At 55.5% G+C, this 17,924-nt stretch overlaps 2 protein-coding genes across 3 annotated transcripts in view; one reads left to right on the plus strand and one right to left on the minus strand.

The window, feature by feature from the left end:
• The window catches only part of KCNIP1 (potassium voltage-gated channel interacting protein 1), a 258,657-nt gene that overhangs the window by 13,478 nt on the left and 227,255 nt on the right, over positions 1 to 17,924 (plus strand). The gene's annotated exons all lie outside the window — the stretch shown is intronic.
• KCNMB1 (potassium calcium-activated channel subfamily M regulatory beta subunit 1) lies at positions 4,302 to 13,047 on the minus strand. The gene is made up of 4 exons (XM_008147620.3): positions 12,919 to 13,047; positions 10,799 to 10,956; positions 9,298 to 9,469; positions 4,302 to 5,125 (listed from the first exon to the last, which is right to left on the minus strand). Exons 2-4 carry the CDS (start codon positions 10,930 to 10,932, stop codon positions 4,856 to 4,858), a joined length of 576 nt encoding a protein of 191 aa, XP_008145842.1. The 5' UTR covers positions 10,933 to 10,956; positions 12,919 to 13,047; the 3' UTR covers positions 4,302 to 4,855.

Genomic DNA, 17,924 nt, shown 5'->3' on the forward strand with positions numbered 1-17,924 from the left:
GAAGGTGTCACGTGGCCCAGTTTGTATTAATGAGAGTGAGGGAACATCCCGAAGCTGTGTGTAAATGAGCTTGCCGTCAACTCCTGGACAAATTCCAGAGCGGACTATTAAACCAGTGGTTTGGGAGCTCTTGGGAAAGAAAGCCGGGGCCCCTGGGAAACGTCACGGCAGACCAGCCTCTGTTCTGTTCTGCTTTTGAATAGGGACCATTTCGGGGACTGCGTGGCCGTGGCGCGCCTGAGTTCCTGCGGGTGTTCCGTGGCTGTGGGCTGAGTGATCACGGAGTCAGGCACACGGAGCTGGCGCGTGTCCCTGTCTGCCTTGGCAGCGCCCAGATTAGAACCTTTACAGGGCTTTTGCGGACACGTGTGTTTGGGCTTCCCCCACATCTGCTGTCTCTTCGGAGGGAGCCCCCTGGGAGCCTGGGCCCTGTGGGAAGGTACATGGAGGCGTGCAACGGGCTCTCAGCTCTAACCTCGCCCCAGTTGGCATCTTCCATGTTTGATGTGGGGCAGAGACAAGGGTGGGAAGCACAGTGGTTAGGGAGTAGAGTCTGAAGCTACGCTATCCAGGTATGGATCCTGCTATTTACTAACTTCTAACCTGCCTCGAGTTAAATCCCTCCTATTCCTCTTGCCTCATCTGTAAAGGGGAGATAGTACTAGCAACCCAAAGGATATCATGCTGCCTGAGTAAAAGCGCAACCCAGATTCTGGCCTACAGGGGCCGAGAAAACGTTAACTCTCATTACTATTAGAGATGACCGATGCTTGTACAGGGAGCGATTCGCTAAACACATCCCCAAATGGAAGTGGCTACCTCCCAGCACAGGGAGCCATTCATCTAAAGGGATGTTAATACAGGTTGTCACTACAGGGGGATGCTGTAGGGAGGGTTCAGGCACCAGATTAGAAAGTGGATTTGGGAAGAGGAGGGCATCATTTCAGTAAGTCACAAGAATGAAGGTTTTATGAATATAAATTTGCATGGAGTAGGCTCTTCACTGGGAGGAAGGAAGACCTTAATAACGGTCGCGAGGGAGAGAGGCGGGAAGATGGAATGCTCCCTGGAGACAGGCAGTGACTCCGTCCTCTCTGCCCCTCCCCATCCCCTTGCCTCTGACCCCCAGCAGGTGCCTGAGTTCCAGGGGAGGGCATGGGGTGCGGGCCAGGCACACCTCTCCAGGGGTGAGCCACTGGCCCACCAGAGGAAATGCAAAAACAGTGCAAGCAGGAGGTCCTCATTAGCAGGGAGATTTATTAAGAACCAACGAGCGCTCTCTGCTCCCAGGCAGCCCTCATTCCCCCAAACGTTCTCCTCCGTGGGTAACTCCATCCCGCTCAAATGCCCGTTATTTCACGCTGGTCCTGTTCATGGTGTTTCGCAAGCAGCAGGCAGGTGTGGATTTGATAGCAGTGGGCCAATCGCTGTTGACAAGTCGGGGGCATTTGTCTCGAGGGAATGAAGGTTATGGTTCATAGTGCAGGGGCAGTGGGGCCTGGGCACCCCCAGGCACTACATTTTGTGGCCTTTGCCCTGCAGGGGCTGCTTGGATATACTGAGTTTCTGTGTATTGTAGCCCCACATGCAGGTGCATGGGACCCGCGTGCAAAGGAGCCCCTATATGTGAGACTCATGTGTGGGGACTTCGTTTTCTTGTTTCTTTGTTAAAATTAAACTTACATTTTTGAGATAATTGCAGGTTCACATGGGGCTGTAAGAAATAACACCAAGAGATGCTGTGTACCCTTTACCTAATTTCCCTGATGGCAACATCGTGCAGAAAGCTAATACAGCAGCACAACTGGGACTTCGTTAAAAGCATGGGAGGAGCTTGAGACTGCCCTGAGCCAGATGGAAGAGCCTGGGAATGGGGTGCTGCCCGTCTTGGGAGGGTGTCTGCGGATAAGACCCTGGAGATGGGGCAGGGCTCCCTGGCTGGAAGTGGCAGGTGTTGGTGCAGATTCTGGATGCCCACCTCTCAGATCCCTGACCCACAGGAGGGCCCGCTGGGTTGCAGGGTTGCGGGGGCTGCGTCCCTGAGCCCTTCAGGACAGAGGCCAGGCACTGGAATCAGCGAGCTCAGGGCTTATTTCCCAGCTCCCCACTTGCTGTATGGATGGCTACACTTGCTACGTGGCCAGTGACCTCCCAGAGCCTTCGTTTTGCATAATATCTTATACTAGAGGCCCGGTGCACGAAATTCGTTCATGGGGGGGGGGGGTCCCTCAGCCCAGCCTACACCCTCTCCAATCTGGGACATCCCTCTCACCATCCAAGACTGCTGGCTCCTAACTGCTTGCCTGCCTGCCTTCCTGATTGCCCCTAACTGCTTCTGCCTGGCAGCCTGATCACCCCCTAACCACTCCCCTGACAGCCTGATTGATGTCTAACTGCTCCCCTGCCAGCCTGTTTGCCCCCAACTTGCCTCCTCTGCCAGCCTGGTCACCCCTAACTGCCCTCCCCTGCTGGTCATCTTGTGGTGGCCATCTTGTGTCCACAAGGGGGCAGGATCTTTGACCAAATGATGGCAGCTATCTTATGTGTTGGAGTGATGGTCAATCAGCATATTACTCTTTTATTAGATAGGATAGAGGCCTGGTGCATAGGTAGGTGCCAGCTGGTTTGCCCTGAAGGTGTCCCGGATCAGGGTGGGGGTTCCCTTAGGGCATGGGGTGGCCTGGGCGAGGGGCCAGTGGTGGTTTGCAGGCTGGCCATGCCCCCCAGCTACCCAAGCGGAGGCCCTGGTATCTGATATTTATTAATCTTCTACAATTGAAACTCTGTGGCAGCAGGGGATTTATTTATCTGCTATAATTGAAACTTGGTAGCCTTGAGTGGAGGCCTGGGCGGGCCAGGGTGTGCAGAAAGCTTGGCTTCCTCTATCGCCAGGGAAACCCAAGCCTCCTTCCTGCTCTCTCTGTGGCCGCAGCCATCTTGGTTGGGTTAATTTGCATACTTGCTCCTGATTGGCTGGTGGGCATGGCTGGTGGGCATGGCTTGTGGGCATAGCAGAGTGATGGTTAATTTGCATATTACTCTTTTATTAGATAGATAGCACTCAGCATGTGTCAGTCACTCTTCTAGGAACACTATATAATAAGTCATTTAATGCCAACAGTCCTAAAAGGAGATGTTATTACTAGTTCCCATTTTGCAAATGAGAAAATGGAGGTACAGAGAGGCAAAGTTATTTGCCCTGAGTCACCCACCCAGCTAGCGAATGGCAGGCTTGGGCATTTGAATGCAGGCCTTCACTTTGCAGGTCTTCGTACATAACCACTACCCCGTGTTTCTCCTCCTCTCTGATGGGTTCAGCAGCACCTCGCTGAATTCGTACAAGGCACACTGCTTGGCACAGCGCCTGGCATGTCATAAAGAAGCACCCAAAATGCTAGTTGACATTATTGTTGGTATAATTTCTTCTGGAAGTTTCTGAGTATCACTTATTGTTATTAGCAATAGCCTCCTTCCTGGCCACCTACTATGTGCCAGACCCTTACTCAGCCCTCTCAGTTTCCCCGAGGGAGGAGTCTGTCTGTTATAGACAGAGCAGCCGAGCATGGGAGAGATGAAGCCTGGCAGAGACGTGACTCACCCGAGGCTGCGTCTGGAATCACAGCTCCAGGAGCAACTTCAAGGGCACCGACCGGCCTGACCTTGCACTCGGCTCAGGACTTGCCCTGCCCAGGACTCATTTGCCCATTCCCAATAGCACGGGGATGGGGGCCTGGTTCCCACACATGAGCACATGTCAGAACCCCCAGCAGCCCCTGCTCTGACCCCACAGATGCCAGCACACCACACCCCCTTGGGGGTTCTGACAGGATGGGGGGCTGAGACCGTGCCTTTCTCGTGAGTCTGCCCAAATGCTGGCACCGCGGTCCGGGGGCTGACTTCGAGGCCACTGTCCTGGCACAGAAAGCCTGACGCAGGAGTAACGGTGGAGGTGGCGGCTGCCTCCAATGTTACCCTTTGCCACCCAGAAGGGTTTCCGCAGCAGGGCTGGTGCCCTCGCTTTCCCCGCAGGGTAAACCCCCATCTGGCGGGTACCTCCCCTCCGTAGAGGGTCCTTACACTCACCTCTCCTCTGATGGGGACCCAACCCCCGCCTTGGCCCACTTCACCGCCTTGGTGATGGGGGCTCAAACTTTCCCCCAAGTAACACGTACTGTTGCTTTTCTGGTTAAAAACAAACAGCAAAAGCAAACCTTCCTATTGCTGGAAATTTAGAAAAGTTCCAAAAATAAAAAAGGGGGATAAAGGGAGAAAGTTAACATTAACCACCACCTCACGGTTAGTGTTTTGATGCATTTTCGTATATTTCCTTGTGGTCCCATTGTTTTTTGTATGCGTGTTAACATTAGAGTAAAAACGTGTAAGGCACTTAGTGTCCCAAAAACAAGAGAGGCTCTAACTGTGCTCTCTGCACGCGCCGCTGTTTTCATTATGAAATTCGCCAAGGAGCTGGGGTTTGCTGAGGACAGCGTTTTGGACGGCACGGGCAGGCCTTTGAGTCAGCGGCGAGAACACGGCGGGCGCAGAGGTCAGAACCATTGTCATCTGTGGGGTGGCGGTGGCTCAGCCAGAAATGGGTTGGAGTCCGCGGAGGGGGGACGGGGAATGGCGAGCTGTGAGTGGCTGGCCTGTGCTCCCCGAGGCACTGGGGAGCCGCTGTCCATTCTTGAGCAGGAAAGGACTTAACCGAGGCCACGCTTGCTGTGGAAGACTGAGTGGGTGGATTGGGAGGGAGAGTGGGAAGGCAGAGGGAAGAGGCATGGGTACACAGATGGGGTGCAGCCCAGGGTCCCCCCCAGCCCCCTGCGACCCGAGCAGTGTTGTGACGTGCACGGGCCTACTTCTGAGCCGCCAGGATGGAGAGGGACTGGTTGATCTTCACCATGACGATGATGAGGAGGCCTCCGGTCAGCAGGAAGGTGGGCCAGAAGAGGGAGAACAGGAGGGTCTGGGGCCCGTAGAGGCGCCGGTACAGGACCCTGGTCTCATTCTCCCGCGTGGTCGAGAAGCAGTAGAAAACCCGGTGCTCGTGGAAATTGTCTCTGACTTTCTCCACGTCGGCGCGGGCCAGCTGGTAGTTGTCCAGGCTGCCTGGGATGTAGGAGCACTGGGGGGAGAAGCAGGAGTTCCCTTGGGGTGGGAGTCCCCATCTCTTAGCACCTAGAGATGAGTGGCTGGCCAGGAATGAAGAACAATGCCAGCTTTGGAGTCAGGCCCCTGGGGGGATATGGCAGTGGTCGGCAAACTGCGGCTCGAGCCACATGCGGCTCTTTGGCCCCTTGAGTGTGGCTCTTCCACAAAATACCATAGCCTGGGCAAGTCTATTTTGAAGAAGTGGCATTAGAAGAAGTTTAAGTGTAAAAAATTTGGCTCTCAAAAGAAATTTCAATCGTTGTACTGGATATTTGGCTCTGTTGACTAATGAGTTTGCCGACCACTGATCTAAGGCTACAGGGGGCCCTCACAGTGTCATCTGTGAGCACGGTGGCCCTGCGGCTGCTCAGGGCCCAACTGGGGTCCTGGCTCTGCTTCCATTGCCGTAGAGCTTTAGACAAATCACTCACCCTTTCTGAGCCTTGAAAGCTTCATCTCTTAAACGGGTTAAAAGCAATATCTTTTCCAACGATGTTATTAAAGAAGGACTTCACGCTTCACTAAGGAGACCGTGAGAGGCAGTGAGTGACACAGGCCCAGTGGGCTCTGCATTTGGATTCAGGCCAGAGGTCACATGCTCAGGTACCTGCAGAGCTCATGCAGGAAATGCCCACGAGTGACGCGGGTGAGAGAATAAGAAGGCAGGTGCCAGCTTGCCTTCATGCCATAGAGAACTGTCAGGGAGTGGTGGGGCCTGGTGACAGGAGACAGCCAGATGCACCCAGACTGGCCGTCATCACTCCATCTGGACAGGGGTCGCCATGGGATCCAGAAGACCTATTGTAGCCAGGCCTCCGACACTTCACGAGAAGCCAGAAAACCAGAGTTGAATGTGAACTCGCACATCCTACAAATATTGGCAAAAGTTCACACTGAGAACCCTCTGTGGTCTCACCCTGTGTGAGCCAAGCAGAAGGTGCTGGCCAGCCAGCATTAGATGCTGGGGTGCAGAGGGGAGGGAGGGTGCGTCCAGGGGAGCGTTGTGCACACGGAGCGTGGCACACACTCAATCCTGACACTGACTGGTGTTCTGAGGAGCCTCTGGCCTGGTCAGATGAGGTGCATCTGGAAAGCTCTGCAGAGGAGGTGCAAGGCGGGGACCCTGGTTCTAGCTCTGCTCTGTGCCAGGAGGTCTGAGTATTGTTTATGGGAGCCTGTGGGAGATGTTCTGCAAGTGAGGGTGCCCCCTCCCAACCCCAGCCCCTCCAGCAGACCACCTGGAGGGCTGGCCCTCTGAATCACCAAGTGCAGAGCCCAGGAATCAAGTGATTCCTTCATATTCAAACGTTTGAGACCACTGGACTAGAGGAATTGTGTCCAAGATCGACAATGTGTAAACTATCGAGCCAGCTTCTCCCCAGCCTCGGTTACTCCCTGGATTTGAATGAAGCCCCAACCTCAAAGCTGCTGGCCCTGACAGTGCTCAGTCCAGCAGACAAAGGATGGTTGCATCAGAGTTCCGGCAGCCTGGGAAGTGGGGGAGCTGCATCCAGAAGTAGGTCACCAGCCAGCCAGCCAGGGAGCAGCTGAGGCTGGGGAGAAGCTGGCTCCTGGGGAATCTGGCATGCAGAGTTGTTGGGCACCTCAGGGTCCCAGTAACAGATGGATTCAGAATCCTGGAGCTGAGAGGGCCTAGCTCAAGTCTCCCCAATGCCTCTGACTGTGACGTTGGGTAACCTAGCTCACTGAGCGACGTGTGGCTATGGAGCCAGACAGGCTTGGGTTCAACTACCAATTCCAAATTGTGTGACCTCGGCAAGTGCCATAACTTCTCTGAGCCTTGTAAAATGGGTTTGTGAGGGCGCCTGCCTAGTTGACTTGTTGTGGGGATTAGAGGAGAGGATGCATATAAACACTTCACACAAAGCTGAGCACACAGCAAGTGCTCAATAAATGGGAGATGCTGTTATTATTAACTAGTGGCCCTGCACACGAATCTGTGCATGAGTAGCTTGCTGCCGCCCACCGCCGCTCGTACCTGTCTGCACACATAGCTCGCTGCCCCGCCCTCCTGCTGATTCGTCATTATGCATCACTGCGTGATGACCATTTGCCTATTACCTCTTTATTATATAGGATAATGATATTGGGACTTAACTATGATATTGCAAAGATAGCTCCTCCTTTCCCTTCTTAGAGAGGGGCCTTTCACACAGCACCCAGCTGGCCTGCTGCGCCAGCCCCCTGCACCCCAGAGCTGAATGAAGTAGAGGGGCAGCTGGCCCTTTGACCCAGCTGAGTGGCAAAAACATGAAGGTACTTCCCCTGCCCCACATGCTAGCAGCCTGCCATTAGAACTGCTCCTGGTCATGCCTGGGTACGATGAGAGAGAAGACAGAACAGCCGGTGGCTGCCTTCCAGGGCCAGACATGCCGCTGGCAGCTCATCTCAGGGGACAGTCTGGCCTCCTGTCCCTCTGAGCTGACAACCGTAGCATCAGGGAGGCGGCCTGCAAGCCAGCCTGCGCCCAATCCCTGTCACTCCATGATCATGCCTGCCTGCCTTTGAACCTGTGCTGCTTGCTCCTTGGGATAAGTCAGGGGCCACTGAATGCCGGGAGAGGCAGGTGTCCCGGTGGGAGCCGATTCGGGAGCTTTGGGGGCTCTTTCTCCGTCTGATGGGGCTGAGTGGAGCACTGTAGTGATGGCAGAACAGTCAGGCCACCTTGCACTGTCCACACCCACTTCTCCATGACCCCCAACCCCAGCACTGTTAGTGATCCCACTGTCCCCCCAGACACTCTGCCCCTTCCCATGCCATCAGCCACCAAAGTCTGACTGTCTGCATCCACCCTGCTTCAGGACCAATCTCCCTCCCGGGTGTTTGCTGTGGCCCCGCCCCTCTGCCCAGTCACTGACCGGCACACTCCTCTGCTCCTCTCTGACTCTCTGATCGTGCTCCCTGGACCCCAAGCCCTGTAAAGACTCCAGGTTGCTCACAACAAGAAATCTCTACCTTTGAACCACCTGAAGAGCCCAGACGCTGCATCCGTTGCTCAGGAGTGGGAGCCTGGTTTTGCTGCCCTCCCTTCCAGCCTTCTCCTGTGCCCTGCCCTTGACCTGTGTGCCCCTCCATGTTTCTGTGGCCCTTGTGCCTGCCTGATATTTAAATGCCTAACCCAGTGGTCGGCAAACTCATTAGTCAGCAGAGCCAAATATCACCAGTACAACGATTGAAATTTCTTTTGAGAGCCAAATTTTTTAAACTTAAACTTCTTCTAAAGCCACTTTTTCAAAATAGACTTGCCCAGGCCGTGGTATTTTGTGGAAGAGCCACACTCAAGGGGCCAAAGAGCCGCATGTGGCTCGCGAGCCGCAGTTTGCCCATCACGGGCCTAAACCAAATGCCTGGTACCCTTGCCTGCCTCACTGGTGGCTGGAAAGTGTCCCTCCCTCCTTTAATCCCACAATGTTCTCCCTTCTTCTCTACGGCACGGCTCCTTCCCCACTAGGTATTATTTCCTGCCTGAGCCTTCTCCTCTTGAGTCCTAAGCCCCTAACACAGGATGTGCCCAATGACCGTTGAATGAAAGAGGGAGCGAATGAGCAAATGAATATGGGCCGATTTGTATTTCCTTTAGGGAGGGCTACCATGTGGATTTGGGATTGGGAGGCAATGATGAGAAAATATCCCCATGTTGCCCTTGCTCCAGCCCTGGACCCCAGCTTCCTAGGGTGGAGGATGCATAGGGGTTTCCTCAGGGGGAGGGAGGTCAGCTCTGGGCCTGGCCTTTCATTTGACTTATAGAATGAGGTACTAACACCAGCGGCCACTTCTTTATGAGTGCGTGCTATGCACCCAACATGGAGATTGGCACATTATATCCAGTGCTCTTTGCACAAGAGCAATTGAGCTAAGGTTGGAACTAAGGCACAGAGGGGCTAAGTCAGCTGCCCTGGGTCACACAGCCAGTTAGTGGCATAGCAGGGATTCACACCGAGGTCTGTGTGACTCTAACCCAGAAGAGCAAGGCCTGGCTGGACCTCATGCCAGCTACGGTCCCTGGCCAAGGGGTTCATCTTTCTCAGCCCCCACTCTCCAGAGAGGAGCTACGGAGCCAGTTAGGGACAGGCCCTCACACCTGCCAGGGGTACAGGGACAGGTACCCATCCCCCCAGTTAGTACCTGCTGGTTCTGGTCCCAAGTGTCCTCCGTGTGGTACAGCACGGCCCAGTGGCCCACGGCGGACACGTTGACCCACAGGCACGGGAACTGGGCCACCTTCTTGCCCTCCAGCTCCTCCTGGTCCCTGATGTTGGTCTCAATCAGGTGGCACGTGGATTCCTGGGTCCACACGCTGGAGAGATCACACACACGCACACATTTCAGAACCTGTTGGCACAGAGGACCCTGTTTGGACCCCTTGGAGAGACCCAGGGCCGGGACTTGCATCATCCCACGAGCATCCAGCACTGGAGGAGCGTGACCCAGGGCCCCTGGGCCCAGGGGAGGAAACAGAATCCGAATGTCAGTGCCGATGGCCCCTTGGACATCACCCACAGAATGGTCCTCAAAACCCGGGGGAACTTTTATGAAGATTCCCACATCCAAGCCACACCCCAGAACAGGTGGATGAGACCCAGGCCCTGGTTGTTTTTAAAAAGGCAGCCACATCGTCTTCATCCTCAGAGATGGAAGAGAAGCTCAGAAAGGTCAAGTGACTTTTCCGAGGCCGCACAGGACCTGACGTCAGGCCTGGGTGGCTTCAGATTCTGTGCCCTTTCCCCTAAAAAGCGGAGATGAAGGAGGGTTTGATCTGTGCCAGGTGGGGAGGGTGGTGGGGATCGAGCTTAACCTGGAGGTGCCGTGTCAGAGGTGCACGGCTGCTCTGAGCGGTCAGGTTCCCGCCTGGAATCTCTCCAGGGGGTAAAGAGGGAGAAAGGAGCAGACCCCGAGAGGCTAACAGACTCATCAACACACCAGCAGCAAACCAATTGCGACTCGTCCCCCATTCATCAGGCGAGGGGATGGAGGAGCTGGGCTGGCGTGTGCCCGAGGAAAGTGGCTGAGACGTGGCCTAAGAATAGGCCGGGAGAGCTGAGTGTGTTTGTTCCAGATAGAGCTGGATCAGGAACGTCACAGCTCTCCCTTCAAAAGCTCGAGTGGTTGACATGTCAGGGAGCAAGGCATGGAACATTCTCCGAGATTCCAGAGCAGAGCTCCGGGGAAGCGGGTTTTGGCTCAACATAGACAGGTCCTGCTGATCAGAAAGTAGGTGTGCACGGCGCGGTAGTGAGCTCCCCGTCACTTGAGATATTCCACAGGAGGCTAGCTACCCACTGGCCGGGAGGTTTCAGAGGGGGGGTCACACTGTGCAGGTGGGGGACACAATTCTGTGACTGCTACCTCCTGGGATGAAACTCACTGGAGCATGTGTTCTGACCCTTTGACGTTTCCTGTGGGAAGGCCTCCTGTGTGTTACCTCCAAGTCCCAGGATTCCAGACCAGCAGGGACCAGTCCGGCCTTCCCTCCACCCTCCCTGCATTTGAATCCTTGACCCTAAGAATGAGGATTCCTGCCTGGCATGAGGGTGAAGGGGATGGGTAGGAAGAAGTCTGGGGTTCCTCACCGACCAGACCTTAGGGGAGAGGCAGGAGGATGGGGACAGGCCAGGGGGGTGCGTACCTTTTCTGGTAGAGGGGCAGCATGGTCGTGCCCAGGATATAGTAGGCGATGACGGCGCACACCACCATGGCCACACCCAGGCAAAGGGCTCGAGTCTCTCCCCGCTTCTGGGCCATCACCAGCTTCTTCCCCATGTCCCCTGGGGACAGCAGTCATTGCTGAGGCCACAGAGACACATAGACATGAGAGCAGCACAGGTGACAACTAATGCACGGAAGGGAAGACAGGTGAGAGGGAAGGGGGCTCCAATGTTAATATTGCCCCTGTTTTTATGTGGAGCTTGGCAACTTCAGAGGGCTTTTCTGGACCCCAGTAAGCCTGCCACCAGGTCTGAGAGGCGAGGGTTATTAACCCCCTTCTACAGATGAACGACCTGTGGCTCAGAGAGGTGAAGTGACCTGCCCAGGGTCACAGTGTGTGATAGGCTCAATAGTGACCCCAAGATGCCCATGTTCTCAGCCCTGGAGTCTGGGACTGTCACTTAACATGGCAAAGACTTTAAGGAGCGTGAGATAATCTACATGGGTTTTCCATGTAGACCCTAACATCCTTACAGGAGGAGGCAGGCGGAGACTAGGCACAGACGAGGAGAAGGTCACATGACCAGGGAGGCAGAGACTGGAGTGATGCCACCCATGCCCGGGATTGTGGGCAGCCCCCCGGGCCGTCCCCGCCCACCTCTGGAGGGAGTGCAGCGCTGGTGACGCCGTGGTCACAGCCTTGCCAGCATCTTGCCAGTTTGGGGCTCTGGCCTCCAGAACTTTGTGCAAGTAGATTTCTGTCGCGTGGTCATTTGTGAAGGCAGCAAAGGGAAACCGACACGGGAGATAACACTGATTCCTCCAGCAGCGGAGGCGGAACATCCTAGGACACTGTCTCCGAGAAACCCGGGGCATTCCACAGTTCTGCCCGCCAGCCCCACCACAGGGCCCAGCCGGGGGCAGCAGGCCGAGGACCCAGCAGGAGCCACAGGCACTGGGGGCGGCTTGAGGTTCCCGCAGTCAGGGTCCCGTGAGGGCCACCTCCCTCTCCAAGCGAGGGCAGAGGCCTTCAGTGGCTGCAGCAACTGCCCTCTCCTCTGGGGGCTTGAGCCACCCGGGGCTGAAGCAGAATGGGGGGAGTAGCTGGCACCTCTCCTCTTTCCTCCTCACTTTCCTCTGGGCATCTGCCTCTCCCGGTGCAAGCAGAGCACCCCCCCACACCCCACACCCCAACCCCCGCCACCGAACACCCTCCAAGGGTGTGACTCGTCACCTGTAAGTCACCTGGCGCCTGACAGCTGCCGGCTTCTGTCCCTTATGGGGTTCCCATCTGTTCTGTGAGTTGTCCCATTAGCCTTTGGGCCCATTTCTTTGTTGTTTTGTTTGTTTAGGGTAACCATAGTTCGTTTCTACCAAAGATACCAGGGCCCTGGGCCCTCTCTCTGTAATCCCCTGCTTTGGGGAAGATTTTAGCCAGTTATCAGGAAGAACTGTATTTCCCCTGCCAGGTCCCCAAAGGAATAAACAGGTTAGTTTTTTAATAAATTAGTGAGTGTCCAGGAGAGAGACATTGGTCCAAAGGGATTTTCAGCAAAGCACTTTATTTTCCACTTAGGCTTCCCTCCTAAGAATTGACTGTTTCAAGTGTCCCCAGAGATCCTTTCCCCCTCCCCCTCCCCATGCCTCCCCCACTGTCCTAAAGAGAAGATCCTGGGATCCGGCACCAAGGATATAACCTTGTCACTGCCTCCAAGATGACTGGCAGGGATGACACCCAATGGCAAGTTTTCCTCCCTCATTTGGGGCACTGAGAAGTGGGGTTCCCCCTCATTCTACAGAGACATTACAGTGTCACAGGGAGTACATTTCCTGGGCTGACCTCTGGGCTACAGCCCTCTGGCTGCACTGGCAGCTGGGACCTGAAGGGCAGGGCTCTGCCCCCCACCTCCCAGCTGACAGCTGCCGTTCAGATGCCAGTAGTTCTGGTCCCCAGTGACACCAACGGCAGCCCCTCTGGACCCCGGACCCCGGTGCACAGCCCCCGAAGAGGGGTGTTCCCACTGCCGCTCCCTCCGAAGAAGCTCTCCCCGCCCCTCCAGCCTGCGCTTTGGAGAAACTCCGGGGGCTCGCAGTACTCACAGTCTCCCCGGCGCCCCCCGGAGTCTTCAGCAGGCAGGCACTTTCTATCTGCCGGCCCCAGCCCCCACCCCAAAAAGCGGCGCCTGAGCTCCAGCAGGAAGCTGGGGCTGCCAGCCGTCTCTGTTTCCAGGGAAGCGGCCTCTGGTCCCCATCTGGGATTCGCCTCCATGCCCAAACATGGTCACGTCTGAGCGCACAGCCTGGGACACACTCAGAGCAGGTACCAGCCCCGAGGAGGACGGAGGGTGGCAGCTGCTGCCCAGGCCCCGCACCTGCATTTCCCAGAGTCCCCTGGGAAACGGGTATTAACAACAGCACAGAGCAAGCCTGGAAGCCGGGAAAGACTGTCCTGGAGTGTTTGGGAAACACTTCTTCCCTCGGTCTCTCTGAACTGAGCTGGTGGAGTGGCTGACAAGCCCCGAACAGGACATGGTTTTCCTTTAGTTGACGTGGGGGAGGGAGGAGGCGTTGAAGCTGGAGTGGGGCGGGGCTTGTCTGGGGGGCTGGCATATCCCGCTGGACCAGCCAAGCCCTCCTTTCTTTGGCATGTGCATGCTGTGTGGCCCTGGGCAAGTCGAGGCACCTCTCTGTGCCTGTTTCTCATCTGTGCTGTTGGGGTTTTTTAAACTCACTCTGTTCAGGGTAGTGATGAGGACTAGAGACGGTGGACCTTTGTGGCAGAGAAAAAGAACTTACATTTTATTTTATTTTTTATATTTTTATTGATTTTTTACAGAGAAGAAGGGAGAGGGATAGAGAGTTAGAAACATCGATCAGCTGCCTCCTGCACGCCCCCTACTGGGGATGTGCCTGCAACCAAGGTACATGCCCTTGACCAGAATTGAACCTGGGACCCTTCAGTCTGCAGGCCGACGCTCTATCCACTGAGCCAAACCGGTCAGGGCAGAACTTACATTTTGAAGACCAGCCAGGCCGAAGCAGGGACCATCACAGCTCCCGCTGCCTCTCGCCAGCCATGGGCAGGGACAGCCTGCTGTGTCCGGTGGCCTCCAGAGACTGTCGAAGTGTGGTTGGGGGTCATGCCAGAGATTCGTTCCCCTCACTAAGGCAAGAGGGCATCAGCGTTTGCAGGCAACACACGTTCCCAGATTTCTCCCCATCTCCTCATCTGTGAAGTGGTTGTTGTAAGGATTAAAAATCAGGGGGAAATGAGCCCAATACTTTGGGCCCCTCATGACTGTCAGGCATGTCTCTAGCCCGTGCTTTACCCAACAATGAGGTAAAGAGGTCGAATCTGAGCCTCGGGGGCTTACGTACCGGGTCCACGGTGACCCTGCTCTAAGGGCCAGAGCCAGATTCAAAGTCAGCCCTTCCAGATTGCAAAGCCAAGCTCCTGCTGAGCCTGGTCCTGTGCTAAGACATGAACACTCACCTGCATTATACAGTCACCTGCCACCTGACCCGGTCCCCAGGGAGGGCGGTGCGGCCCAGCATGCCTGCTGAGTGAGCCCGCCACCCCCTCACCCACCTCGGCCACCGCGAGGCAGCCAGCCCAGCGGGCCGTGGAATGACACTCCAGCGGTAACTCCCCTTTGCCCCTTTACTAATTGAATCATATGAACAAGAGCGTAAATTGTCTGTTTCATGGACATCACCGCAAAGGAGGTCTCCTCAGGCCTTAGACCTCACAGGGGGATTGGCACGAGGGACACGGGGCCTGGAATGAATCCCCAGAGGAGTGGTCTCCAGGGATGGTTCTTGGTCCACTCAGGAGCCAGAAGAGTCCTCCTGGGCCCACGAACTGATGCACTGATGCCAGTCTTCCTCCCGCTCCCTGGGAGAGAGGCGCAGGGCAGCGCAGGCCCTTTGTAAGAATGACCAAAGGGCTGCTTGCATGTAATCAGCTAAATGAGTTCTCAAGGGTTACATGTTTGGAATTCATAAACCAACATTAGCATTCTTCTCAAGGTAGTTCTCCTCTCAGAAGATGGGGACAGGCAGGGAAGGGGGGCGGGGGGCGGGGAGGCGAGCTCCTTGCTGCAGAGAAGTGAGCCCCAGCCAAATGCTTCAACAAGCCTTGCTTTGGATGAAAACCCGGGTCCCTGGCTGGCTTTGGGGTTGTGTGTGACAGGCGGTTGTAGGTGGAGGGCAAGGAACCAGTGATGCTACCACAACAAAGATTGGAGCTTTGCATTAAGACGGGGTGTTAGAGTTCACAAAATGCCTTCCCTGCCTTCAGTCTTCCAACAACCCCACACGATCACAGTCATCCGTTCAGGAAGAGCTTTGTCTACCTACTTTATAGAGTGGGTAACCCAGGCTCGGAGAGGTTAACTCCATTGCCCAAGGCAGGTGGCTATGCCTCCCTGAGCCTCGCTTTGCCCACCTCTAGAATGGAGATCATGCACGGTCATTCCTTTTGCCATCCTCACAGGAGGTGGCCTTGTTTCCCTTCTCTGCCCAAGGTCAGTCCCCCGGCATGTGAGGTGACGGAGCCTGGCTGTGAACCTGTGCTTGCTGCCTCCACCGCCCATCCTGTGTCCCCCGAGTCCCCGCCCTCGGTTCCCGAGGACCCGTGTTCCTTATGACATCTGCTTCAGCTGCTTGACAAGCCCCTCTCCTCGGTCCACGGCCCTCTCCTGGCTTGTGCATCCACTTATTTATTTAAACCCTTTTGAATCAATATCTATTCTCCGCCGCCACTTGGGATAATAAGTCCCATAAATCAACTTGGCAACTGTCCTGAGCCCTGTGGAGTGTTTCACTGGCTGAGTGTCACGGGAGCGGGCGCGAGTGGCCCTCAGTCAGTCACAAACACGTGAGGACCTACTGTGCGAGGCCCTCAGTCAGTCACAAACACGTGAGGACCCACTGTGCGAGGCTCTGGAGGCGTCACTGTGCTGAGGTGGGCCAGGCCTGGCCCCTTCCCTGGGGGGTGGTGGGGAGAGAGGATGGATTTTTTTAAACTGCAAAAAAGACAGAATGGGGGAAAAAATAAAAGGATATACTTAAGGGAGAGAGAGTAATAAAGGGCAGAGGAAGTCACAATGACAGGTTGTTCACAGATCTGAGAAGACAGAGTTTAAGAACGGGACGATTAAATGTCAATATACGGATTAAAGGCCCGATGGGACTTGATGAGGAACACAACAAGGTTGCTCCTCTTGAATAAAGGGACACCTTGTCCTTGCTCCTGCGACCCTGAGCTGTATTTCCCCTCACCTCATCTTTCGGACTTAGTGACAAGGTATTTCAGCCCGCTACGTTGCTAACTAGCATCACTGTAAGCAGCTGGAAATCTCCTTGAAACAAGGAGGAACATAAATAAGTAAAGAGCACTGCTGTCCATCTGCGCAGGACGGTCGATGCTGCATGCGCTGTCCTCCTGCAAGCCCCTCCGAGCTCCAAGCTCACCGTGGCGAGGCAAGGCACAGAGATAAGCCCGGCATGGCACTTGGAGGGAACTGCTGGGAATGAGAGGGCGCGTGTCCTTCCCACACTCACAAAAGGGTGCAGGTGTCTCTCCCTCCCCCTGCTGGCGAGCTCTCCCCTCAGAGGGACTCAGTCCTGGGGCCTCGCCTCACCTCCTGTCCCCTTGGCCACTCTCCCTGCCTCCTGGGCCAGGTCAGTGCCTGGATGTAGCTAACACGCTCCGAGCACAGTGCGCGCTCCTTCCCGGCAGTTCCTCTCTCTGCAGTTTTACATGGATTCACGTGCCTTCTCCATTAACCGGGCTCCCCACTGGAGCGGGAGCTGCCCAAGATCTGGGGCAAGAACGGTTCAGTGTCGCATCGCTAGCCCTGAAGGAAGAAAGAGAGGATCTTGGGTTTTACAGTTGTCTCTTGTTGGTTTGGGGGTGGGGGGGCCTAGCGATGTTTTGTTTACATTTCTGAGTGGACAGTTCAGCAGTGGTAACTGGATGCACGCTGCGGCTCAGCCGCGCTCTAGAGCTTTTCAAACGGCAAAACTGCAGCTCTCTACCCGCTGCACAGCGCCCCCTTCCTCCCTCCTCCCAGCCCCGGCAACCACCATTCTGTTTCCCGTTTCTGTGAGTCTATGTTAGATGCCTCATAGAAAGGGAATCAAATGCTATTTGCCCTTTCGTGTCTGGCTTTTGCACTTGGCTCATTGATGCTGTGGCGTGCGACCAGAAAGAAATCTCTCGCTTTTGAATGTGACAGGATTCAAATCCTTTTCCCATACCATGAAGCATCTTCGCCAGGGCTGTGCGGTATCCCATCATCTGGGTAAGCCAGGACACACTTCATCGAAGCTGTGTTGTTGGCTGCTTAGCAATGGTGCTTGTTTAGTGGAACTCAGTCGCCCTGTGCTGGTCAGTGGGTCTGTTCCACCCTCACCATCATTTGCACCCAGTTCATTTTTCATGAACTGACAGGTAGGAGGGAGAGTGGGTCTATAAGGATGCACTCTGGGGACCAGATCCTGTACCTAGAGATGAGAAGACCATAGAATTGGAAGTCGTTAGCAGGTTTTTGTTGTTGTTGTTGTTTTGCCTTTACCAGGCTTGATTCAATCCTTGGAAAGAGAGAGACACAGCAGAGAGAGAGTGGTAGATGGAGGCTGCGGGAACTCCTTCACGGGGTAGCTTGAGGGACACAGAACGTAAGCTGTGCCACTTTGGGGCCCAGATGACAAAGTGGTCTCCCACTTCCCGATTAACCTGGCTCTGGGGTGATGAGAACTGAGGGCTCATAGTGACGCCGTGGCCCTGGGCAGTGGCCCCCGAGAAGGGGAGTCTGCATCATCACCTGAGGCAGCTGCAGCCAGCGGAGGCAGCAGCCGACCCCCTGTCCCAGTCAGGGTCCCGCGGGAGAAGCAGGGCGGGGTGCGCTGGGGCTGGCTCATTCCAGCTCCCTGAGAGCCTGCAGCCAGTTGTTCAGCCACTGGGAGCTGGAAGCCGGCATGGCGGGAGTATCTACCCTGTGCAAATCCACACACACTGCCTAGCAGGGCTTCTTCCTGGAGAGCCGGTTTTCCAGCACAGGAGTTCAGAAGACGCACAGAAATTGGAATTCGAAGAGGTT

This window comes from Eptesicus fuscus, chromosome 6, assembly GCF_027574615.1.
Source record: "Eptesicus fuscus isolate TK198812 chromosome 6, DD_ASM_mEF_20220401, whole genome shotgun sequence".
NCBI classification, from domain to species: Eukaryota; Metazoa; Chordata; class Mammalia; order Chiroptera; family Vespertilionidae; genus Eptesicus; species Eptesicus fuscus.

Coding starts and splice junctions, on each gene's coding strand:
- KCNMB1 (XM_008147620.3), bottom strand. CDS start 10,932: ATGGGGAAGAAGCTGGTGATGGCCCAGAAGCGGGGAGAGACTCGAGCC. Junction 9,470..10,798: donor CTGCCCCTCTACCAGAAAAG/GTACGCACCCCC, acceptor TGATCTCTCCAG/CGTGTGGACCCAGGAATCCA. Junction 5,126..9,297: donor CTTGGGACCAGAACCAGCAG/GTACTAACTGGG, acceptor TTCTCCCCCCAG/TGCTCCTACATCCCAGGCAG.